Source organism: Papio anubis, chromosome 17 (assembly GCF_008728515.1).
Source record: "Papio anubis isolate 15944 chromosome 17, Panubis1.0, whole genome shotgun sequence".
Taxonomy (NCBI): Eukaryota; Metazoa; Chordata; class Mammalia; order Primates; family Cercopithecidae; genus Papio; species Papio anubis.
Window position 1 is genome coordinate 15,092,594 of NC_044992.1, and position 25,606 is coordinate 15,118,199.

General features: G+C 46.5%; 1 protein-coding gene across 4 annotated transcripts in view; it reads right to left on the reverse strand.

Annotated features, from left to right (window-relative positions):
- Nucleotides 1-7,235: 7,235 nt before the first annotated feature.
- TRIM16 (tripartite motif containing 16) overlaps nucleotides 7,236-25,606 on the reverse strand; it is a 28,276-nt gene continuing 9,905 nt past the window's right edge. For 3 of the 4 annotated variants that reach the window (XM_031657382.1, XM_017950363.3, XM_009189719.4), the window contains 5 exons: nucleotides 20,371-20,466; nucleotides 15,009-15,242; nucleotides 12,089-12,254; nucleotides 11,165-11,260; nucleotides 7,236-8,759 (listed from right to left, as the gene is read on the reverse strand). In XM_031657382.1, coding sequence (XP_031513242.1) covers nucleotides 8,176-8,759; nucleotides 11,165-11,260; nucleotides 12,089-12,254; nucleotides 15,009-15,242; nucleotides 20,371-20,466 — 1,176 coding nt within the window. In that variant the 3' untranslated portion in view covers nucleotides 7,236-8,175. The remainder of the gene's footprint in view (nucleotides 8,760-11,164; nucleotides 11,261-12,088; nucleotides 12,255-15,008; nucleotides 15,243-20,370; nucleotides 20,467-25,606) is intronic. The other variant, XM_021928748.2, reaches the window with a different exon arrangement.

A 25,606-nucleotide genomic window follows, 5' to 3' on the forward strand; every position in this document is an offset into this window, starting at 1 on the left:
ATTAACTTGTTTATTTATAATTGACACATTATAAATAGCTTGTTTAAAAAAAAATTTTTTTTTTTTTTTTTTTTTTTTTTTGAGACAGAGTCTCACTCTCTCGCCCAGGCTGGAGTGCAGTGGCCAGATCTCAGCTCACTGCAAGCTCCGCCTCCTGGGTTTATGCCATTCTCCTGCCTCAGCCTCCCAAGTAGCTGGGACTACAGGTGCCCGCCACCTCGCCCCGCTAGTTTTTTGCATTTTTTAGTAGAGACCGGGTTTCACCAGGTTAGCCAGGATGGTCTCAATTTCCTGACCTCGTGATCCGCCCATCTCAGCCTCCCAAAGTGCTGGGATTACAGGCTTGAGCCACCGCGTCCGGCCGTTTTTAAAGATTTAAATAAATTTGGATTTTAATCTATGAGGCTGACATTGCTCAAGGAAGCCTTTTTTTTTTTTTTTTTTTGGAGTCAGAGTCTAGGTCTACCCCCAGGCTGGAGGACAGTGGTGTGATCTCGGCTCACTGCAACCTCTGCTTCCCGGGTTAGAGTGCTTCTCTTGCCTCAGCCTCCCTAGTAGCTGAGATTACAGGCATATGCCACCATGCCCTGCTAATTTTTATATTTTTAGTAGAGACGACATTTTGCCATGTTGGCCAGGCTGGTCTTAAACTCCTGACCTCAAGTGATCTGCCCGCCTCGGCCTCCCAAAGTGCTGGGATTACAGGCGTGAGCCACCGCCCCGACCAAGGAAGCAGTTTTAATCACCCAACTTAGTCTTTATTTCATATTTCAGGGCCACAAACTTGGGAGTGAGAGAGTGACTAGGTTTCAGACATTAGTCGAGGTTCATTTCCATCCCCTCTCCCTCAACACTGCACACACACGGTTCTCCTCAAACACCTGTGGACCATAGTCTGTTGTTGCCCCCTCGGCACCTCCTTTTCTAAACAGCTGCTTTGAGAAGATGACAAGGGGCCGCCTCCTGAGAATAGAGGGACAAGGAGGGCTCCAGAGTGAGTGAGTGCGAGAGGGCAGCACCTCACTCCCTTCCTCCCTGCCTCCTGCTGGTTTGCACCTTTTAGAGATTGGTCCATACACCCGACTTTGGGGGGAAGTTGAAGCCATTTGGGATCTGATGTTACAGTTAAAAATGTGGCCTTAGGCTGGGTGTGGTGGCTCACGCCTGTAATCCCAGCACTTTGGGAGGCCAAGGCGGGTGGATCACGAGGTCAGGAGATTGAGACCATCCTGGCTAACCTGGTGAAACCCCATCTGTACTAAAAAAAGAAATACAAAAAATTAGCCGGGCGTGGTGGCGGGCGCCTGTAGTCCCAGCTAATCAGGAGGCTGAGGGAGGAGAATGGCATGAACCCGGGAGGCAGAGCTTGCAGTGAGCGGAGATGCGCCACTGTACTCCAGCCTGGACGACAGAGTGAGACTCTGTCTCAAAAAAGAAAAAAAAAAAAATGGGGCCTTGGCACAGGGCAGGACAGATGGGCCAGATGGGATAGGCCAATGCAGGGACATGGTGCCAGTGGTACTCAAAGAGGCAGGTGGGCAAATAGGCCTCATCAGACTGATTCACAGGAGTCCAGTAGGGGAGAGCAGTTCTCTGAGGAAGGCTATAGGATGAGAAGGACATCTGAGACCTCTCGAGTATTCAGGCTACGAGCGGCCTGGAGGCTTCATGCCAGTCCCCTACCTTTCCTTTCTGCCCTGTTTTATTCGTGATCCTGATGAAACCGCTTCAGCACACAACCCTACATCTCCACTTGCTTTTCCTGCCTTCCCACATAGTACAGAGAAGCTTGGAAGGTACAGCCGCTGCTGGGCTGGATAGAGGACAAATGTGTCACACCCATCCGGCTCTGATGTCACCCCTGACACTGCACTAGAGGACCTGAGCCTCTGCTGGCTCCAGCCCAGCCCCTCTGCCTTCCCCCACTGCCACCTGGCCTGGCCAGCAAGCAGGGACTCAGGAAAGCACACAGGTTTCACAGTAGGAGGATGAGGAATGAACTGGGCTCTGCTACGGTGCAGCTTCATACCCCTGGATAATTCACTTGCTAGTCTTAGCCTGCTCCTCTTCCACAGAATGGAGACCACAGTCCCACCTAGCTCATAGGTGGCTCTCAAGGTCAAATGAGTAGACTTTTACCCCATGTGAGGAGCTAACAAGTATTATTAGTATCATTAGGGAGTGTGGAGAAAGTGTGGTGTCTCATCTGTTCCCTTCCCATCATGTGGTTATTACACTTGTTGGAAGTTGAATTTTAAAAAGCTCGGCTGGGTGCAGTGGCTCACGCTTGTAATCCCAGCACTTTGGGAAGCCGAGGCGGGTGGATCACCAGGTCAGGAGATGGAGACCATCCTGGCTAACACAGTGAAACCCCATCTCTACTAAAAATACAAAAAATTGGCTGGGTGTGATGGTGGGTGCCTGTAGTCCCAGCTACTTGGGAGGCTGAGACAGGAGCATGGTGTGAGCTTGGGAGGAGAAGCTTGCAGGGAGCCAAGATAGTGCCACTGCACTCCAGCCTGGGTGACAGAGTGAGACTCTGTCTCAAAAAAAAAAAAAAAAAAAAAAAGCAAAAAGAAAGAAGAAAAAGAAAATTTGAAAAGCTGTTGTTCATGAGAAACCAGTGCATGCACATATATACACACCTCCTTTCAGGTAATCATCAGGGTCACCACTTAAGTTATTAATGTGGGGGAAGGGATTTTCACCTAAAATGACTGACCACTGCTATATTGACCCTTGGTCCTTGTGAACTGATCTGTTCTCCCTCTTCTTTTCCAGTACTTGGACTCTTTCTTTATGGGAGACAGTGGGATTTTCCCAACAAGACTACAGAGCAGGCTGGGCACAGTGGCTCACGTCTGTAATCCCAGCACTTTGGGAGGCCAAGATGGGCGGATCACCTGAGGTCAGGAGTTCGAGACCAGCCTGGCCAACATGGTGAAACCCTGTCTCTACTACAAATACAAAAATTAGCCAGGCATGATGGTGTAATCCTAGCTACTCGGAAGGCTGAGGCAGGAGAATCGCTTGAACCCTGGGAGGCGGAGGTTGCAGTGAGCCGAGATTGCACCACTGCCCTCTAGCCTGGGACAGAAGGAGACTCTGTCTAAAAAAAAAAAAAAAAAAAAAGACTACACAGCAAGCCAGAAATAGAAATTAAAAACTAGGCACATTCCAGCAAAGCAAGGATGGCGAACACTCTACCTGAGCCATGCACAGTCTGTGCCCTGCATGGACATATTGGGAGCATATGAACAGCAGGTTGCCCTGCAAAGGCCTCCTCCCCAGCCACCAAGATGTCTAATCACAGGTGGAGAGGGAAGGAGTCGGTGCTGAAATCTGAGGAAGCCAGGAGAAGCAAGAAATACATGCACTACATTTCCTTCCATCTTTCATCTGGGGCTGGAGTGGTGGCCCCTGGAATGGAGGCAGCGCCTGCAGAGATGGGGAGCAACCAGGCAGTAGGTCACTCAAGGACACAAGACAGAAGCCAGTCCCTAAGGATGACCTGTGAAAACGAAGCAGCACCCTAGGACATAGAGTGAGAAACCTGTTTCATACATCACCTTGTCCATTATTGCCTTGAAGAGCAGATTCCTATTTAGCTCTTCACATATGATCACTTTTACTTCAATTTAAATCCCCTTCTTGTGATCAAATGACGCAGCTGGTTAGTTTCTGTGTTACCCTTCCTCAGCGTCTAGCACAGCAGTTTGCACATTATAAATGCCACGTACAGGCCGGGCACGGTGGATGCCTGTAATCATGCCTGTAATCCCAGCACTTTGGGAGGCTGAGGCGGGTGGATCATAAGGTCAGGAGATCGAGACCATCCTGGCTAACACGGTGAAACCCCGTCTCTACTAAAAATGCAAAAATTAGCCAGGCGTGGTGGTGGACGCCTGTAGTCCCAGCTACTTGGGAGGCTGAGGCAGGAAAATGGTGTGAACCTGGGAGGCGGAGCTTGCAGTGAGCCGAGATCACGCCACTGTACTCCAGCCTGGGTGACAGAGCAAGACTCCTTCTCAGAGAAAATAATAATAATAATAAATGCCATGTATATTGAATCTACTTAATTTAGGGGTTTCATTCCAAAAACATGCTGAGCCAGATTGAGGGGATAAGAGCTCCGTGATTGGGCCAATACCATTATGTCATCATTTCATCATGCATCTTGGGAGAAAGTGAGAATTTACCCATAATTCATAAGATACTCAGAAATGAATGCTATATACACTCAGATTGTAAAATATTGAGACAAGAAAAAATTATGGACGTGGTGGTTAAAATTACATTCTGACTCTGCAATTACAAATGGTCTGGTAATGGAGCAGAACCATGTGGCACCAAAGTGAGCTGTTGGTGAATTCAGATGTTCAGTGTGGTTTCTTTTTTTGTTTGTTTTGTTTTGTTTTTAGTAAGTCTACATAATGGAAGAAGAGATACGGATGGGTAAATACAAAAGAGTGGCATACACACAGCTAAGGAAAATGCCAGAGAATATAAAATAAGCCCTTGTTCTGTTTTTCCTTTTTTATTTGTTTTAGTCAATTTTCAGTTTTTAGACCAAGAAAAAGAAAAAAGATGTGCCCACTGCTTGAGGCGATGACAGAAGGCAAACATGCCCAACTCTTTTTTTTTTTTTTTTTTTTGAGATGGAATCTCGCTCTGTTGCCCAGGCTGGAGTGCAGTGGCGCAGTCTGGGCTCACTGCAACCTCTACCTCCGGGTTCATGCGATTCTCCTGCCTCAGCCTCCTGAGCAGCTGGGATTACAGGTGGGCGCCACCACGCCCAGCTAATTTTTTTGTATTTTTAGTAGAGACGGAGTTTCATCACCCGCCCTCCTCGGCCTCCCAAAGTGCTGGGATTACACGCATGAGCCACCGTGCCTGGCCCAAATATGCCCAACTCTTTTTTTTTTTTTTTTTTTTTTTGACAAAGTCTTGCTCTGTCGCCGAGGCTGGAGTGCAGTGGCACAATCTTGGCTCACTGCAAGCTCTGCCTCCTGGGCTCACACCATTCTCCTGCCTTAGCCTTCAGAGCAGCTAGGACTACAGGAGTCCGCCACCACGCCCGGCTAGTTTTTTGTATTTTTAATAGAGACGAGGTTTCACTATGGTCTTGATCTCCTGACCTCGTGATCTGCCTGCCTCAGCCTCCCAAAGTGCTGGGACTACAGGTGTGAGCCACTGCGCCTGGCCAAATATGCCCAACTCTTAATTTTGCTTTGCTCTTTTGTATCAAGAAGAAAGGTCTTGAACTTGAAAACTAATAGACAAAAAGTTAACAGGAAAATGAAGTTCAAGACAAGTAAGGAGATACCTAAATGGTTCCTTTTATATGAGCTCAAGTATTCTGGCCTAAATAAATTACATTTCAGGAATCTGACACAACTTAATGACATGACTGCAAATCAGGTGGGAATCTTTGAGAAACTAGGGAGAATGATAGAGGACGGTGTCTTAGTCCCATTGTGTTGCTATAACGGAATACCTGAGGCTGGGTAATTTATAAAGAAAATAAATTGATTTGTCTTATGGTTATGCAGGCTGTACAAGAAGCATGGTGTCGTCATGGCCATTCATGAGGGATCCAACCCATTATCTAAACACCTCCCACCCAGCTCCACCTCCAACATGGGAGATCAAATTTCTACATAAGATTTGGAGGGGACAAATATCCAAATTATATCAAATGCGGACAGGCATCTCAATTTTTTAAAAAAGAAAAACAAGATAGATTCTAAAAACAACAGGCTAGTAAGCGTGATATTAACCCACAGTAGAAATCTAAAGTGGTTTATCAAATATTCTGTGAATATTTAGAAAAGAAAATGACCATGACCAAGCACCAACAACCTGCAGGGATTCAATAAAATAAGGCAGTCCAAGCTGATCTCAATTTCTCTTGAGATCATTATTAGACAGATAGATCAAAGCAATTCAGACATAGCATATCTTTTTTTGTTTTGTTTTGTTTTTGAGATGGAGTCTTGCTCTGTTGACCAGGCTGGGGTGCGGTGGCACGATCTCAGCTCACTTCACCCTCCACCTCCTGGGTTCAAGCAATGCTCCTGCCTCAGCCTTCTGAGTAGCTGGGATCACAGGCGCGTGCCACCATGGTCGGCTAATTTTTGTATTTTTAGTAGAGTCAGGGTTTCACCATGTTGGCCAGGCTGGTGTCGAACTTCTGAACTCAGGTGATCCGCCTGCCTCGGCCTCCCAAAGTGTTGGGATTACAGGCGTGAGCCCCCACACCCGGCCTAAACATAGTGTATCCTGATTTCTCCCACTGAAAATGTCTTTCATCAAGTTCAGTGGATAAAGGTGAAAAAGGTGGGGCCACATTATTGCACAGTTCCACCCGTGCATAATTTGTATGTAACTAAACCTAGAAGCTATTGACTGAGTGCCACAAGATTCTAGATTTGGTCCTAATCTCATCAAGATATTTAGCAACAAGGATAAGACTTAAGAAGAAAGGGTTACCAATTGTGCAGGTGACACTAAGCTAGGAAGGGGAGCGAATATACTGGATGAGGAATCATGAATCGCAAGTATCTCAGCATAAAGCAATGATGTGATGAAACTAAAGTAAAATCATTTTAAATCCTACACTGTATACATCCCTAGATATAAATATAGGTAACAAGTCAAGTTATGCTAAAGTAATATACTCCTGAGACAGGCCAATCAAACTGACTGAAGAAAAAGAGTTCCTGTGGCCTTGACAAAGGTCACAGGAACAGACTCAAAATTTATATTTCTGGTGAATCCCACCAGAGACTTCAGGTTATAGCCTCAGAAATTCATTTAAAGACAGTTTGCCATTTGCCTAAAGGCTTGATGAATGCTTGTGATTAATCTTAGGAAGCTCATCTGCCAAAAGAAGAATGAAATAGGGGGAAAGGAGTGAGAACCATAAAGGAAGGTGGAAAATTTAATATGCAAACAAGAACATCTGGGGCGTGGAGATTACGTGACAGTTCTTGAAGCACCTCATTCTTTGAATGAGAAATCACACAAGTCCACAAACTCGAGGTTACTTTAGAGGAGAGGAGTAGGACCCCTTTTCAGAGGTCACAGGGACTAAAACTCAAGACTCTGCTAAGACATTTCTTCTAATCCTTGCTGTCCCCAAATAGAAAGGGCTGCTGTGTGAGGCAGTGAGCCAGTGAGCCAGTGCATGGCGGGATGGCTGCGTCAGATGTGCGTGGATTTGCAAACTTCAAGAAGTTTCTCTGCTATGCACTTTATTCCATACAATGTGCATGATGTAATAAGGAAGACAATATGATGTGGTGGTTAAAAAGTCCAGTGTCATTCTACCCAGACTTGAATCTCAGCTCTGCCACTCAGTCACCATGTGACCAGAGTGACCTTGAACAAATTAGCTAACTGCCCCGGACAGTTTCTCCATCTGCAAAAAAAGGATGATATGAGCATCTACCCAACGGGTGTTCTGTGAGGACTGAGTTAACGTGCAGAAAGCACAAGGACAGTATCTAGCACATAGGAAATACACAAGTTAGCAATTTATCATGATAACTCTGCACTCTTTTCAGCCACTCTGAAGGTTCCTGGTCATCCATTCGAGGCACAGTGTGACGTTTATCTGAACAGACAGGAGAATGGCACTAGAAAATGAGGGAGATTTGGTGCCTAAAAATTACTACAAACAGGCCGGGCGCGGTGGCTCACGCCTGTAATCCCAGCACTTTGGGAGGCCGAGGCAGGTGAATCACGAGGTCAGGAGTTTGAGACCTGCCTGGCCAACATGGTCAAACTCCGTCTCTACTAAAAATACAAAAAATTAGCCGGGCATGGTGGCGGGCGCCTATAATCCCAGCTACTCAGGAGGCTGAGGCAGGAGAATTGCTTCAACCTGGGAGGCGGAGATTACAGTGAGCCAAGACCGCACCACTGCACTCCAGCCCGGGCGACAGTGCGAGACTCCATCTCAAAAAAAAAAAAAAAAAAAGAATTACTACAAACGTATACAGAACAGCACCATACGGAGCAAAAGAGAGCAGCTGGAGAATGTTCTCATTCAGAGACCCAGAGGATTTCAAAAGCCAGCTACCATCAGCAGTTATTTCTGCCCCCAAATCACCCTAAAATGCAAATTCCATCACTGTGGCTGGCAAAGGTCTGGGATATGGCTCCTGGAGTCTAGGGATTAGTCTCCACCAAGGATGGTGCTGGCTTCTTGGGTTCCTCTCCCAGATCTACAATCCGGATGGCGTTTTCCTTCTTGGAAAGCCAGAAGGCAGCATAGACTGGCTCTGAAAACTTGCAGGCAAACTTGTGAACCAGAGTCATGGCATCATGCTCTACGCCATAGAAGGAAAGGATCCCTCCTGGGAAGTCGACATAGACCCCGAGCCTCCGGAAAGGTCCGGCTTTAAGCGGGGTCTCCATGTCACTGTGCCAGGCTGTGAACTCCTTCCCATTCCATTGGAGGCTCCAGGAAAAGTTGTTTCCGGAAATGCAACTGTTGCGCTCCTCCCCTTTCCGGTCGATGCCTTTGCAGGTCAGACCAATGTAGGTGCCTGCCCCGAAGATCTCCACCTCAAAATAGTACCTATGCAGGTACAGACTCTGCTGGGACAGCACTTGCCGCCAGTGCAGGAACCTGCTGGGGAGGTCCGGGTAGGAGTGCTCCCAGGGCGTGGTGTTGGTGACCTTGCGGTTGTCCTCCTGCAGCCGGAGATACCTGTGTGCTGTGTCCGGGTCGAACGTGATGTCATGAGCATCTGAGGAGACACAGAAGGCAGGAGAGTGGTTCAGGAACTGACAGCTGATTCAGACGAACAGTTTAAACCCAGCTGGGCTCCAAAGCACATATGAGAAAACATCCATTTCTCTGTTCTCTATTTACCCAGGCTGCTGTTTCCCTAGGCAAAGAGGTGAGTGAAGACCGGAAAACAGAGAGCACAAATCATCTACTCCCTTCCCTTATGAAGCTCAAATTGCTTGACATTGATGATATTATTTGATGAACTGAATGAAGAAATATATTAATTTACTCATTCATTCATTCAATCATTCAACAAACATGTATTGAACGCCTGGCATTATCCTACCCAGTGTTGCCAAGTGTTTGGGGAAGCAGGTACTCCTATACCCACATTTGATCCATTCATTCATTTTTCAAAATATTTGAAAAACATCTTAAAAATGAATGAATGGATCAAATGGAGCATGAAGAACTCTCAAACATGCCCTCCTGTTCTCCTCCCACTCCCAAAGAATAACAGGGTCTCAAGCACCCCATTGCTTAAGTCAAGCTCTATGTCATTTTTGACATTTGTTTTGCCCTCACCCTCATCTCCCATCCTCACCACACACACAGGCAGCAGCAACTCCTATGGATTCTACCACTTCTCTCCAGCCCCGTGCTTCACCCCCAACCTAAGCCAGCACTCGTCTCACTTGGACTCGTGCAATGGGTTCCTGACTGGTCATTCGCTGATCTCTTGCCCACTTCAAGAGCTTCTCCACAACAGAGCTGTGCTGCTTATTTCGAGCTGTAGGCTGAGGCCAGTCATGTTGTTCCAGCTTAAAACCCTTTCGTGGTGCCCCTTGCTCTTACAATAAAGCAGGAACCCCTCGCCCTGGCCTACCAGGCCCCGCATCCCTGGTCCTTTCCTGTGTCTCTGACTCTCTCCCTTGATTGCTACATTCCCACCATGCTGATCTCAGACCTACTCAGCACTCAATCCTCTTTGAGCCTTTGGTACAACCTGTTCCCTCCAAGATGTGATCACGCCCTACCTTGAGTCTGGTGATTCCTACTGATCCATTCAGGCTACAACCGAAAGTTCATGTCCTTGAAGAGGCCCTTTGTGACTCTAAATCACTCTCTCTCAGAGCACCATGGCTTTTTAAACTTGGCACCCCTCCCCATTTGTAATAATATATTCATGTGAGTATTTGTTTTCCGCTTGTCCTCCCTCTAATCTATGAGCTGAGCATTTTGCATGGGATTCTTCTCTAGCTCAGAGAAGACGCTCAGTATACGCTTGCCAAATGAATTAGCATATTAAAGGCTATTTTTAAAATTCCATAACTTAAAAAGTTCTCACTGGGTGCAGAGGCTTATGCCAACACTTCGGGAAGCTGAGATGGGAGAATCACTTGAGGCCAACAGTTTGAGACCAGCCTGGGCAACACAGCAAGGCTCCATTTCTACAATTATTAAAAAAATTTTTCTTTAAATTAGCCAGATGTGGTGGCATGTGCCTATGGCTATTCAGGAGACTGAGGGAGGAGGATTGCTTGAATGTGGGAGGTCAAGACTGCAGTGAGCCATGATCAAGCCACTGCATCTCAGCCTGAGCAATAGAGTGGGACCCTTTCTCAAAAAACACACATACATACATACATATATATGTCTACATATATATATGTAAACGTGCAAAATATGTCTTGACTGTTTATGTCAATTAACAGAAGGCTATTACTAGTTAAGTTCTTGAGGAATCAAAAGCTACAGATGAATGTTCAACAATATGAGGGATTGGGATCCCAACTCCCACCTTGTTCGAGGGTCAACTGTGCAGTGTTTTAAAAATGCTAATGGACCAAGTCAATACCACTTAATGACAGGTCAATGAGTTATGCAATTCTGGCCAAGTCATACATGGAAATGAACCACCAGGTAACTAGCCAGGACTCTTCAAAGTGCTATGGTCATGAAACACAAGGATTGAAAGACTGATCCAGATTGAAGGGGACTAAGAAGACATGGAAACATCTGTGACCTTGGATTGGACTTTGGGCCAGAAAAAAGGGCATTGATGAAAGAGTTGGTGAGAGCTGAATAAATTCTGTAGATTAGTTGACAGCATTGTAGCAATGTTAATTCCCTGGTTTTGATCAATGTATTGTAGTTATGTAACATGTTACCATTAGGAGAAACTGAGTGAAAGATATATGGGAATTCTTTGTCCTATTTCTGTAATATTTTTGTAAGTTTCATATTATTTCAAAATGAAAAGTTAAAAAATTGTTTAAATTAAATTTTAAGAAGCATATGATTTAGGGATAGACATGAAGTTGTAAGAACCTGAAACCTAGATGAGAGATGACGGTTCTTACTTAGCAAAGCACTGCACTGATATCAACAATGGAGAAGGGGGTGCCGTTCACAACTTACATTGGAGGAACTGTTCCCTGGTGCTGGGCTCAGGTTTGGAAGTCCAATATTTACGCTGAACAACGGCAGACACTTGAGTTCTGATGTCATACTCCTCTAGAAAATCAGAGAGTTGTGAATGCACACCTGTCCAGGTGGTCAGGAGAATCTGCAAATCAGGACTTCCCAGCCACCCTTCCCTGGACTTCCTGGGGAAAGAAGGGACTGAAGCCTAGAAATGTTTCACAGAAATACGCTCAATAGACTACATTTCTTTCATAGGTAAGGCATAAACCACTGAAAAAGTGATCCAGACTGTCTTGGACTTAACTTAAAAGTATAGGCATCAGCAACCTGGGAAGCTAGTCATAGAAATGCCAGCTGATGGCATAATATAAGCATGACTAATTCTCCTTCTCTGGGTCTCAACTGTAGAAGAAAATCATCAAGATGAGAGTCCATTAGTAACACACCCTGTCTGAAGGATGGCTTTGAAAATGAGACATTTGGCTGGGCGCAGTGGCTTACACCTGTAATCTCAGCACTTTGGGAGGCCGCGGCGGGCGGATCATTTGAGGTCAGGAGTTCGAGACCAGCCTGACCAACATGTTGGAACCCCATCTCTACTAAAAATACAAAAATTAGCCAGGTGCCTGTAATCCCAGCTACTAGGGAGGCTGAGGCAGAAGAATCTGTTGAACCCAGGAGGTGGAGGTTGCGGTGAGCCAAGATCGCGCCATTGCACTCCAGCCTGGGTGACAGAGCAACACACTGTCTCACACACACACACACACACACACACACACACACACAAAAGAAAAGAAAAGAAAAGAAAATGAGACATTCCCCTGATTTCATCCTCCCATCCCTGACTCTCTCTCACCTTCCCATCATCTACTGCTAGAGACACACCCACTATAGTCCATGGCCCAGAATGCATCTCACCTTCCTTGGCAAACTCCTGGAGCTTTTCCTTATAGTTCTCCAGCAACTGGATTAAGTGTACAGTGGAGTCCGTGATAACTTTGCGGATGCCGGAGAGTTTATCCTTCAGCCCTATGTAAACACTAGGGAAAGTGATGTCTTCAGTGTTCTTAAACTTGCAGTACTCCTGCAGAAAAGGAAACAGCAGAACTTGCTGTGGTTTCTGTATTTCTAAACTTAGGCTTCTCTCCTCATTAAGTCACTTTTTGCATCTGTCAAATGGGCTGACAGTAACATGTCCTTAACAAAGAAAGTACATGTAAAGTGTCAAGCTCGGGGTCTAACAAAATAGAAAGCACTTTTCTAGCTGCTAGACCCTCAGAATAAGTGGGATTTTAAAAAACTAAGTGAGAAAGTGGGCTTTTAAAAATCAAGATGTACTAGATGGCCATCAACAGCTCCAATACACAGTCCAGACTAGGGACCAAAAAATAAAGAACATTCTTGCTTTGTTAATTCCGTCAATACTTGTTTTTTGACAATTCAAACACAAGCCATGGTAGAAAATGGAGGAGCTCTCAGGCAGGAGTGCTGCCTCTTCCTTGTCAATTTCATCCAATGCATAAATTCCTATAATTCTTGTACCTTGCTTTAGTATTTGGAAAGTATCTTCACACAGATAATCACATAGTTTCATGTAAGTTTCAAAACAAGGTGTGATCAGGAAAGATGCTTTCAGATATAACATAGTATCAAACTTCAGCTACAACTGAAGCATTAAAGAGCAGACCAGGTATAGCAGAAAACATAGTAATGAAAACAGTTGTATGAAAATGATTAGATAGAGCCATGGAAATCAAAACCAGAGAACTGACAGAGAAAAGGGTAATTCAACATTTTAATGCTATATACTGTACATGACAAAAGTAGCATTTTAAATCAGTGGGAGAAGGATAAGTTATTCAATAAATGTTGTTTTGAACGCCTAACCAACAATTTTGGGGGAAATGTTATCTTTTGCCAAAATAAGTAAGTTATCTTTTTTTTTTTTTTTTTTGAGACATAGTCTTGCTTTATCACCTAGGCTGGAATGCAATGGCGCAATCTCAGCTCACTGCAACCTCTGCCTCTCGGGTTCAAGTGATTCTCCTGCCTCAGCCTCTCGAGTGGCTGGGACTACAGGTGCGCGCCACCGTGCCTGGCTAATTTTTTTTATTTTTAGTAGAGACAGGATTTCACCATGTTGGTCAGGCTGGTCTCAAACTCCTGACCTCATGATCTGCCAGCCATGGCCTCCCAAAGTGCTGGGATTATAGGCGTGAGCCACCATGCCTGGCCAATAAGTAAGTTATCTTATACTAAAATTTATTTTATATGTATTAAAGTCTTTTATGTTAAAAAATAAAGTTATAGGCTGGGCACGGTGGCTCACGCCTGCAATCCCAGCACTTCGGGAGGCCGAGGCAGGTGGATCACAAGGTCAGGAGTTTGAGACCAGCCTGGCCAAGATGGTAAAATCCCATCTCTACTAAAAATAAAAAAAAAATTAGCCAGGCGTGGTGGCAGGCGCCTGTAATCCCAGCTGCTCGGGAGGCTGAGACAGAGAATTGCTTGTATCCGGGAGGAGGAGGTTGCAGTGAGCCAAGATCGCATCACTGCACTCCAGCCTGAGTGACAGAGCAAGACTCCATCTCAAAAAACAAAACATAAATAAATAAATAAATAAAGTTACAAAAGGAGAAAAGAGAAATAATTTGTATACTCTTTGGGTAGATCTTAAGGGAAACTTGTGAGGTGGGAAGCCAAATGGCTATTAAATGGTTGTTCATATTTTCTTTGTGTTTTGATATTGAAAAGCAAAGAAACTGACAGAAAGAGAGAAACTCTGTTGGGGTTTTTGTCTGTCTTTCTCTGTTTCTCTTTTACTCATTCAAAAGTTAATTATGTTGTATTTGTGTATTGGGATTATGGATAATTTTTTTCTTCTTTTTTTGTATTTTCCAAGTTTTTCACAATAAACATCTGTTTTTGTAACTAGCAAAGAATTTTTTCACAAATGGAAGCAAGAAAAAAATTGTATTTCAGAATATCAGAGCTTGGATGGAGGCTTCTGAATTATATACTCCAGTGGGCTTGTTGATAAATGAGAAATTTGAGACCCAGGGATGTTAAGAGCTGTTACAGACCTGTTTAGTGACCCATTCAGGATGTTGTAGTTTACTCCCAACCTAGTGTTCCTTCCCTGAAAGGTTACTTGTTCTTCAGATCTGGTTCCAATGGCTTATGTTTTAATTTCTAATGATACATTGTAATGAAAAGTATTTCCTGGTTCCAATGGCTTACAGTTTAATGTCTAATGATACACTGTAATGAAAAGCATTTCCTCTTCTGAGCCTTCCTCAATTACTCCAGCCACAGCCCTCTCTGAAAAGCAGCAGGGCTCCAGTCTCATCCCTACCAAGCAAACCTCCATGCAGTGGACTGCTGGAGCGGTTTATAAAACATACTCACTGACTCTCATCACTCTCCCATCTGAAGCCCTTCCCAGACAGACACCTGCCTGGCCGTGCCAGCCTCATCACTCTGCACCCAGCACCCCAGACTCCACCCTTGTTAAAATACCTTGGTTCCCCAAGTCAGCTGTGCTTCCTCAAACCTCTCTGCCTTTGCCTGTGTTGTTCCCTCTACCTGGAACATACTGCACGTTGAACCTGACTCATCTTCTAGGACCTGCTTCAAGCTTCCCTGCTCTGAGCAGTCCTCCCTCCCTACCCCTCCTATACTCTGCTGAATGAAGAATCTGCTTCTCTCTGTTCCCACAGCTCCCTGTGCACAGCATTGAACAAAAAACAGTTCCATTCACAGATGGCCATGGGCCTAGCAAAGCGAGGGTGCTTCGTGAGGCAGCTGTGGGATGCCTCCGCTCCCTCACCCCCCATACCTCCAGGAACTGGACAGTGTTGCTGATGGCCGCCATCCTCTCCAGCTCCTGCTTGTTCTTCTCCATCTCGGCACTCCTGTACTCCAGGTGGGCCTTGATGCCGTTAGCCTGGCTCAGCGCGGCTTGCTCCTTCTCCTCTAAGAAGACCATCACATTGGCCTGGGCCTTCCTCACAGCAGCAAGGAGTTCCCCAAACTGCATTTCAGCCACTGCTTTGACCTCTGACACCGACACCTGGTGGGGGGATGGGGTGGAAGGCAGCCAAGCACTTCTTAGTGAGGCGTCCAACTTGATAGAAGCTCAACATACAGAAATGTCAACTTGAGAAACATATATTAGGGAGCAGTTCCCTATTGTAAAAGGAATCCTTTATTCTCATGTGAATTCCAAGTTCCTGGAAAAAGGATTTACTTGTTAACTTGGTCTCTTCATCCATTTGATGAGAGAGTGAATTCCTCTATGACCTCTGAGATCCCTCACAACCCTGACACTCTGGGATTGTTAATCAAGTTTCCGAAATTGATTTTCCTACCAGAGCAATGCGTGTACTCAGTCTACTTGATAGTTGTATTTCAAGAGGTAAAGAATTTGGCTTTTTTTTTTTGTATAATCAGCATGAGTTAGTATTTCATTATGTCTGGTTAAACTGAACACTGAGTCCATCAGAGCCAAATGCATGTCTAAGATGATACTGTCTCTACCACATACAGAATCACCACAAAATGTTTAGCGTGTAGATGACCATGGCACCCACGCAATTCCAGGACAAGCATGTATATGCAGAACAGAATGTAACATTCAAATAAAACATAAAAGAAAACCCATGTGAGAAACATTAAGGGTTTGAACGATAGGGCATATGCATGTGGACTCATTTGCATGGTGAGCATCCTCTGTGAATGCCTCGATCAATATCATGTTTACAACATCCTTCCAAGTTCTGAAGGTTTCCTCTTCTCTGGTATTCTTGAGAATTGGTACAGACGGCCGGGCGTGGTGGCTGCTCACGCCTGTAATCCCAGCACTTTAGGAGGCCGAGGCGGGCGGATCACCAGGTCAGGAGATCGAGACCATCCTGGCTAACACGGTGAAACCCCGACTCTACTAAAAATACAAAAAATTAGCTGGGCGTGGTGGTGGGCCCCTGTAGTCCCAGCTACTCAGGAGGCTGAGGTGGGAGAATGGCGTGAACCTGAGAGGCGGAGCTTGCAGTGAGCCGAGATCAAGGCACTGCACTCCAGTCCTATCCCATCTGAGACTTTCTAAGCTCCCCTCCAAGTGCTGTTTTCTCTTTCTCCTCCCAATGTTAAGGGCCAGCTCTGAACATCAGGGCTCCAAAGCGAGTCAAACAGCAGATATCCTTGGGCAGAGGCTTCAGGGGCACCTCCCATCCCTGGCAAGGAAGGAGAGAGGGAGGGAGAATGAGACCTGGATCAAAAAGGGGAGCACAGTAAGGAGAGGACTCAGAAAAGATGGGATTCTGAGCCCAGGCTGGGTGGGAGCCTATAGGTTTGGAGGGAGATGGGAAGAAAAAATGATGACACCAGATAGGAGGTCTTCTGCCTGGCTCAGGAATTCAGTCCACGAGAATGACTGGTCTCTGATCAGTCTTCAGTCTGGTGGCAAAGGGAAGAATAAGCAGGACAAAGAAAGTAAGGGGTATTCCTACTGGAGGGGGATGGCGGGAAGACACAGACAATCTCCCTACATTCTCTGTCTCTCTCTCTCTTTTTTTTTTTTTTTTTTTTTTTGAGACAAAGTCTCCTCTGTTGCCAGGTTGGTGTGGCACAATCTCGGCTCACTGCAGCTTTGACCTCCCAAGCTCAAATGATCCTCCCACCTCAGCCTCCCAAGTAGCTGAGACCATAGGTGCATACCTTCATGCCCAACTAATTTTTGTATTTTTTGTAGTGATAGGATCTTACTATGTTGCCCAGGCTGTTCTCAAACTCCTGGTCTCAAGCAATTTGCCTGCCTTGGCCTCCCAAAGTGCTGGGATTACAGGTGTGAGCCACCACGTCCGGCCTACATTCTCATTTTTATGCCAACTTTTCCATTACCTGTTGGCTTCCTTGAGGTTAGGTAGCTGGACAGAGCTGGGAGCAAATAAACTGTGGTAACAGGATTAAGGAAGAGTGGGGTTGGTAGACTTTATCCAAATTCTTCCAGTCCACACCAAGAAAAGCTTTTAGACAGGTGATGGTGTTGAGAAGCCAGGGCAGCAGGAGAGGCGATTTGGGAAACCAGAGCCCTGTTGTTCAGGGCTGGCCCTCACCCTTGGGAGGAGGAATAGCAGCACCTGAGCCAGCTGCTCAGAGAGACTGCAGGTGGGGACAATAGTGGAGAAGGAGGCAGGCAGAGAATGGGCTCTGGACTGTGGATGGGAGGCTCAGAGCACCATCTGAAGAGTGAAGACCTGAGATCCAGGAAAGCTACCTGGGCCCCACCCAGTCCCTCCAGGTGGCAAACCTGCTGCCTGGGGTTCTGCCAGGCGTAGGCTTTGCAGCCCTCTGACACTTCACCTCTCTCCCTCTTCCCACTCTCCTGGGAATGAGGACCCTCTGCTGCCAGCCTGGTCACTCTTCTAATTATATAACAATAATCATAAAAACAACCAACATGTAGTAAGTTCTTACTATGTGCCAGGCACTGTTCTCCTGGCAACCCTAAAAGGCAGGTGCTATTAGGGTCTCTATTTCTTAAATAAGGAAACTGAGACAGTGATAAATGGACTGATTTGCCCAAGATCACACAGCCAAGGTTTGAACCCAGACTGCTGGTCTCTGGAGTCCATCCCTTTGACCACCAGTCCACACTGCCTCGAAGTAGGGCCCAGGGTTGGGGATCCATGTGTCTGCAGTATAGCACTTAGCTGGCACAGCCTGACCTCTCCCTCTGGGCCCTGGCACATTCACTAGGATGAGCTGGGGAGGCACACGAGGAGTTCAGCTGAGCTTTCTTTCAGCCCATGGGCTGTGGCTGGGGGGGACGTTGCAGGGAAGGACCTTTAAGTTCGGCCCCCTCCCAAGACCCGACGAGAGACAGGGCCTAGCCCCTTGTCCACTGTGGGCACCAGTTAGGGGAACATCCTATGCCCATAATGGACTAAATACACAGGCTGCTGCTGAGCAGGCAACCAAGAGGGAAAGAGGTCAAGCCTCCCAGCAATTCCTGAACCAACTGTTTACAGGTGTTGCCTCCTTGACACTGTAAATACTGTAAATCCTGAGATATTAATCACGACTGGATTTAAATGTAAAAGTCAAATTACATTTCCATATGGCAAAGAAGTAACGATGAAGAAATCTACCTCGGAAGACAGGAGAGTTTTGCTTATAACCATTTGGGAGCAGGGGCAAATAGTGGTGGTAGTGTTTGATCTACGCTCTGCGTTAGCTAATGTGTCCTAGTTCCCCGGCTTACTCACCCTTCATGTCCACTCAGGCTCCAGGTGTCCAGGCTCTACGACTCACAGAGGCCACAGAGTACTCCCTGCCTGCACTGCCCACTCCCGATCACCTCCAGAAAGCAGGAGCAGGACACAGCATGGGAACCAGCATGAGGGTGTTGTAGGAAAGGAGCAGAATCCTGCCTACAATTACGACCCATAGGTTCCTCATAGAAGCATGATACCACAAGACTAAGAGGCATGAGACTAAAGACAAACTCAGGATCCAAATCCTCACCCCCAGCCCCAACTGAGGCCATCCTGAGGAAGGATGGTGGAAGGGAGGCATCAGATGATATTGGTGGATTGAGATTGACTTCTGCTATGGCCTGGCCTCTCATTCCTAAACCTTCCCATTGAGAAACACTTCTTTCTTGCATGTAAATGTAATGTGCAAAGGGCATTACTTACTGCATTACTAAAGCAGAAATAGTACAGACAGGAGAGGCCTCAACACATCCAAGGAGCCAGCAGGTAATGGTTTAAAGATTTGAGGGTGGTGTACATGCCTGTCAATATACTGAGTCATTCCTAGGTCAAGGGAGCAACAACTCTAGGTTCTCCTGTTCCATCAATCTAGATAGCCCTAGACAAGTCTTGTCATCTTCATGCCCCTTGTGCATGGTAGCTATTGTAATAACTACCTCCCCTGGTCGTCATGTACTTATGAGAACTGAGGAGGGATCAAAGTGTCCGAAAATTAAAGAGCTGGAAAACACAAGACCCTCCATGTGGTTCTACAGGTTATCTTGAGCCTGGAAATCCATTATCTCTGAAGATTTATATGGCTTTAAAGGGATAATTCTCTTTCTTCCTTTAATAAAATATGGGTATGGGTATGGCATATTTCTTTCTTATGTGGGTAAGAAAGAGGTGTTTCATCCTTCAGTAGCTAGTTGGTTGTAAACACCCAGGAGGTGAAAATTTAAGTTGAAACGAATACATGCATTAGGGGTAGACGAATGGATGGATGGAGGATGGATGGAATCATTCATTCTCAGGATATAAAGATGACAATGCTGATTCACTTCCACAGGGTAGGTGTTTTGCATTCTCTCTCCCTTTTTTTGAAACAGAGTCTCACTCTGTTACCCAGGCTGGAGTGCAGTGGTGCAAAATTGGCTCGCGGCAGCCTCCGCCTCCTGGGTTCAAGCGATTCTGCTACCTCAGTCTCCTGAGTAACTGGGACTACAGGCGCGCACCACCATGCCTGGCGAATTTTTGTATTTTTTTGTAGAGTCGGGGTTTCACCATGTTGGCCAGACTGGTCTCGAACTCCTGACCTCAAGTGATCCGCCCGCCTCAGCCTCTCAAAGTGTTGGAATTACAGGTGTGAGCCACTGCGCCCAGCCTGTTTTGCATTTTCTTCTGAGTGGTGGTTACTGGCTTGCCACTGATGAGAGGCATTTGCAGAACTCCTCAGAGTCCACCTGAAGACCACTTACTGCCTACTTAGCCTGGCACACCATGGCCTTCTCAAATACCATCACTAATCCTGAGTTCTCAACTCCTTTTTTCCAGTTGCCAGGTCATAGGACTGGTGAGACTCATATAATGGAAGAAGCCAAGATTACATATAATTTCTGGACCTCTGACTAAACACCCAGCCCCGCACACACATACACCCTGTCAAGACAGCATATGCAAATGTAGAAATAAGAATGTTGTTATTATAGGATTCATCTTGGTTCTAATTTATATTATTAAAAAGCAAATCACTTGCCAGGTTTAAAACTTAAACTAATTTCATAACAAATCCTGACATCAAGGTGAGGCTACCCCATGGTGTAGTCAACTGTATCTACAATTCTCATTTGTGGAGAAACCCCGAGGAACCTACAGGAATGGAGGTTACGCATGCAGTACCATGTCCCACACCCCCAGAAAGGCCTGGCTGACCCAGGCTGGTCTTACCAGAACAGACTTTTGGTTGGCCTGGAGCCTGGAGATGGCATTTTCATTCAACTTGAGTTTCCGCTCCAAGGCTAACTGGGTACACTGGAGTTCAGCCTAAAAAGTGGACAGCAGAGAATTAAGGAGGAAGGAGCCCAATGCATAGAGAAGGACCCAGGCATTCTCCGGCCCTGACATCCTCACCCTTCTTCCCTGGACAGAAGTTTAACCTCTGTGGTTGATCTCAGAAACCAGCCCGGAGGCATGAAGAGTCAGCGGTGAGCCTGTGCCCTCCTGAGGCTGCAGTCAGCATGAGTCAGCAAAAATACAGTGAGCACATATGCCATGCTGCTCACCATTTCAAGCATTTTGTGGATTACCCCACACCATCCTTGCCATACCCATACTAGCTGTAAACCAGAAATAAAGTCCTAAGACCCCCAACAATCTGAATGAATTCTTCCTCTCAGCAAAGGGCATTCCAAAGTTAACCTGAAAAAGTAGTTCAGGCCATGATGGGAAGGGGGGGGTCAGACATGGCTCATTATAACCTCCTCCCTTTTGGAATTACTGATACAGCAGACTCCTTCAGTCTGATAAGAAACATTTACAATCTGTTCTCTCCAAAACCTCCTCCCTGGAGGCTTGACCCACACGATAAAACCTTGGTTTCCACCACCTCTCATCTTAACTCAGACATTCCTAAGTCTTTAGACAATAACTTGACTCTTTCAACCAACTGCCAATCAGAAAATCTTTGAATTTACTTATGACCTGGAAGCCCTGGCTTCCAGTTGTCCCACCTTCCCAGGCCAAACCAAATTACATCTTACATATATTTGATTGATGTCTCATGTCTCCCTAAAACGTATACGAGGCTGTACCCCAACCACCTTGGGCACATGTTCTCAGGGTCTCCCGAGAGCTGTGTCACAGACCATTGGTCTCCCATATTTGGCTCAGGATGAGTATCTTCAAATATTTTAGAGTTTGACTCCTTTTGTCAACATAGGTAAGCACGATTATTATTTCAAATGTACAGGTGATAAAATCAAGTCGTGTTTCCAAGTTCATCAATGGAGTTGAGCCCAGGCTGACCCCACAAGAGCCTCATAGGCAGTGCAGGGTTGGAGCCAGATGGCCAGGTGGGAAGTCCACATTTTTTTTACTTAGCAGTTGAGAATTTGGGCAAATTTACTTATGAATAGGAAAAACAAACTTTCTTTGTCTTATACTCACACAACACAGAACACTTGCACAAAGCCATTCTCCAACATCAGCTGGGTGTCCTAAAATGTAACTCAATTCTGACACTCCCTACTTGGAGATGGAAGAGATGCACAGGGCAAGGGATGTGGGAGGGAAGTGACACCTCCATGCCCTCTCCAGGTGCAGGGTGCACACCCTCCAGGGACTTCCACTCCTTCAGCAATCCAGAAGCTCCCAGAAGCCCAGCCTTTTGGGTTTGTTTGTTTGTTTGTTTGTTTATTTTGAGATGGAGTCTCGCTCTGTCTCCCAGGCTGGAGTGCAGTAGTGCGATCTCGACTCACTGCAACCTCTGTCTCCTGGGTTCAAGCAATTCTCCTGCCTCAGCCTCCCAAGGAGCTGGGACTACAGGCATGTGCCACCACACCTGGCTAATTTTTTTTGTATTTTTAGTAGTGACAGGGTTTTACCATATTGGTCAGGCTGGTCTCGAACTCCTGAACTCAAATGATCTGCCTGTCACCCCAGCCTCCCAAAGTGCTGGGATTACAGGTGTGAACCACCGCGCCTGACGCCTTTTGGGTTTATATGGAGGCTTCATCATGCAGGCATGATTGATTACATCATTGGCCATTGGTGAGCCTCTCAACCTTTAGCCTCACTTCCCTCCCTGGAGGAGACTGGGGAGATGGGGCTGGAAGTCAAACCCTTTAATCATAGGGTTGGCTCCCTTGGCAACTAGCCCCCATCCTGAGGCTCTCGGGAGCCCCCTCAGTCACCCAGTCATCTCATCGGCATTCAGACGCTTATCACTTCAGAGTCTGGGGGTTCTAAGAGCTGTTGGGTGCCAGGAAATGGGGGCAGAGACCAAACCTAAGTTTCTTTTTTTTTTAAGACGGAGTCTCACACTGTCACCCAGGCTGGAGTGCAATGGCGCAATCTTGGCTCACTACAACCACCACCTCCCGAGTTCACGCGATTCTCCCGCCTCAGCCTCCTGAGTAGCTGGGATTACAGGTGCACACCGCCACATCCAGTTAACTTTTGTATTTTTAGTAGAGACAGGGTTTCACTATGTTGGCCACACTGGTCTCGAACTCCCGACCTCGTGATCGGCCCACCTCAGCCTCCCAAAGTGTTGGGATTACAGGTGTGAGCCACCGTGCCTGGCCTGTTTATTTCAGAACTTAATATCTCTAAACTTCCATTTCTTCACTTGGGAGATGGGGATCAGTAAAGTGTTTGCTTCATAGGATTAGGAAAAAATGGACTAATGAGATAACGTATGTCAATAAGGACTTTGTATAGTACCAGGGACATTATTAATGAGCTCCATAAATGTCAGTGGGTGCCAGCATCGTCATCATCATCATTATTACTCCTGCTACCATGGCTGCTTTGCATTCATGTTCTGTATTCGAAGGCAGAGCCAGACCTTCCAGCCCAGGCAAGTGCCTGCCCAAGAACCTCGGGTTTGCCTGCTTTGGCCTCAGCTTCAATCTTGCCTCCTGGGATGCACTAAACACCTTCCACCAAGAGGTATGCCAAGGCGCACTTAAGCCTTTGCGAACTTCAAAGACCCTGTCACTTTCCTACTTCCACAAGGGCAATACAGAAAAAGAAAAAAAAAAAAAAAAAAAGAATAGCTTTCACTGCTTTTAATAGCTTCCATCTGCATTTAAAGCTGCGCGTCATTATGCCCTAATAGAACTCAGAGGGCATAAACTGTCTCTGCATTCTCCACTGAAGACGGCGGAGGCGGGGAATTCCAGGCGCCCCCGGGGAGGGAAGTTGCTGCAGGCAGAGGACTCGCCTCTCCAGGACACTGCAGAAGGCGGGAAATGTTTGCTCAGGCTCCAGGTCACTCAGAGTGGAGCTGAGGGGGCCCCAGTGACCTTTCACCCTTGATACCTGAGACCTGATGCCTGGGAGTGGGGAGTGGGGGTGGGTCTCACCTATTTGGGGGCAATCCTGGATTCTTAACCTATGAAAAAGGCTTACACAGTGATCCATTCCAGGGGAGAGAAAAGGAACATGAGCTGCTTGTTTAAAGGTGGTGGAAGACACAACAGAACACACCCTAGCAACAGGCTCCTACAACATGGCATCTAAACAGCAGGGACAGAAGAATGTGTTAAAGCAGTCGGCAGCAGCAGGGCCATAGGGAGGCACCCAGGGAGCATCCAGAGAAAGGGGCTTCTCTCTGCTATTTGCAGACTATCATAAAAGGAGAGAAAAGGACTCCTTAAGCACACAATCGGGGACCCTCCTGAGTGAGTCACCCCAAGAAAAGGCACTCCCAGTTACCTCAAAAGGTGGAGCCACTTTGCAAGACTTGTTTCTCCAGTTATTCCCGTTCCTAGAAAATGATGGGGTGCCTCCGACTCTGGCTTCAGGGTTTCCCAAGAGGTCAGCCACACACACATCTCAGGTAAGGGTGGACCCTGCCCAGAGGCAGTACTGTGGTGCCCATGAGCACAGAAAGCTCTGGAAGGCAGGGCACAGACAGCTCTGCCTGCTTCAGCAAGACAATGACAAACGTGTCAAAGGCACACTATTTAGAGTCCAGAATATTATGCGACCGGCCACTTCCTGGCCACATGGGCTTTATCAAGCCATTCAAGTCATTTAGCTTCTTATCTGGTGCAAGACTACATCAATATGCTAACAGAAGGGTTCCTTCTACTACAAGGCAAAGGTGGCACACAGAGAGTGACAGCCAGGTCATGTTAGAGATGAAAAATAGGAAGAACAGGGGGAGTGAGAAGAGAGAAGAACATCCCAGACTGTGCCATTTCCTTTGTATTCCAAGCACGCAGGGTTCGCCTTTCTAGAGAAGGCAGTGCTAGCGTTCACCTGGATGCTGACTGCATTCCTCGGTCAGCTGGTCAGAATTCACCATAGTACATATAGTACATGCCAGCTCAGTCACATAAGACACACACTCCCCCCTCTCAAAATACTTACAGCCTGGGAGAATAAGAAAAACCAAGTTATGTGATACTGAGTCCTGGGCATTCCTCAAAATGGCTGAAAGAAATTCTTTTTTTTTTTTTTTTTTTTTTGAGATGGAGTCTTGCTGTCACCCAAGCTGGAGCACAATGGCACAATCTCAGCTCACTGCAACCTCTGCCTCCCAGGTTCAAGCGATTCTCCTGCCTCAGCCTCCTGAGTAGCTGGGATTACAGGCACCCGCCACTGTGCCCAGCTAATTTTTTTTTTTTGAGACGGAGTCTCACTCTGTCGCCCAGGCTAGAGCGCAGTGGCGCAATTTCAGCTCACTGCAAGCTCCGCATCCCGGGTTCATGCCATTCTCCTGCCTCAGCCTCCCCAGTAGCTGGGACTACAGGCGCCCACCACCATGCCCGGCTAGTTTTTCATATTTTTAGTAGAGATGGGGATTCACCATGTTAGCCAGGATGGTCTCGATCTCCTGGCCTCATGATCCAACCGCCTCGGCCTCCCAAAGTGCTGGGATTACAGGCGTGAGCCACCGTGCCTGGCCAATAGTTCGTTTTTCTATGTAGACAGTCTTATCAACTGCAAATGACAATATATTATCTTCTTCTTTTTTTTATTTTTTATTTTTTTTATTTTTGAGATGGAGTCTTACTCTGTTGCCAGGCTGGAGTGCTGTGGCACGATCTTGGCTCCCTGCACCTCCAACTCCCTGATTCGAACAATTCTCCTGCCTCAGCCTCCCAAGTAGCTGGGACTACAGGCATGCACCACCATGCTCGGCTAGTTTTTTTTGTATTTATTAGAGACGGGGTTTCACTATGTTGGCCAGGATGGTCTCGATCTCCTGACCTCGTGTTCTGCCCACCTCGGCCTACCAAAGTGCTGGAATCGCAGGCATGAGCCACCATGCCCACTCAAAAATTTGTAATATTTGTCATATTTACCTTTTGGGAGAGAGGGGCCAACAATATAAAAGTAAGTTGCAGACATGATCATACCTTAGCTTTCAGCATCTCAGAGGGCTGGATTCTAACTAAATGATGCCTTCATGGCTTTCCTTTTCCAGTAGTTCTCTGAACTATGTGAATAC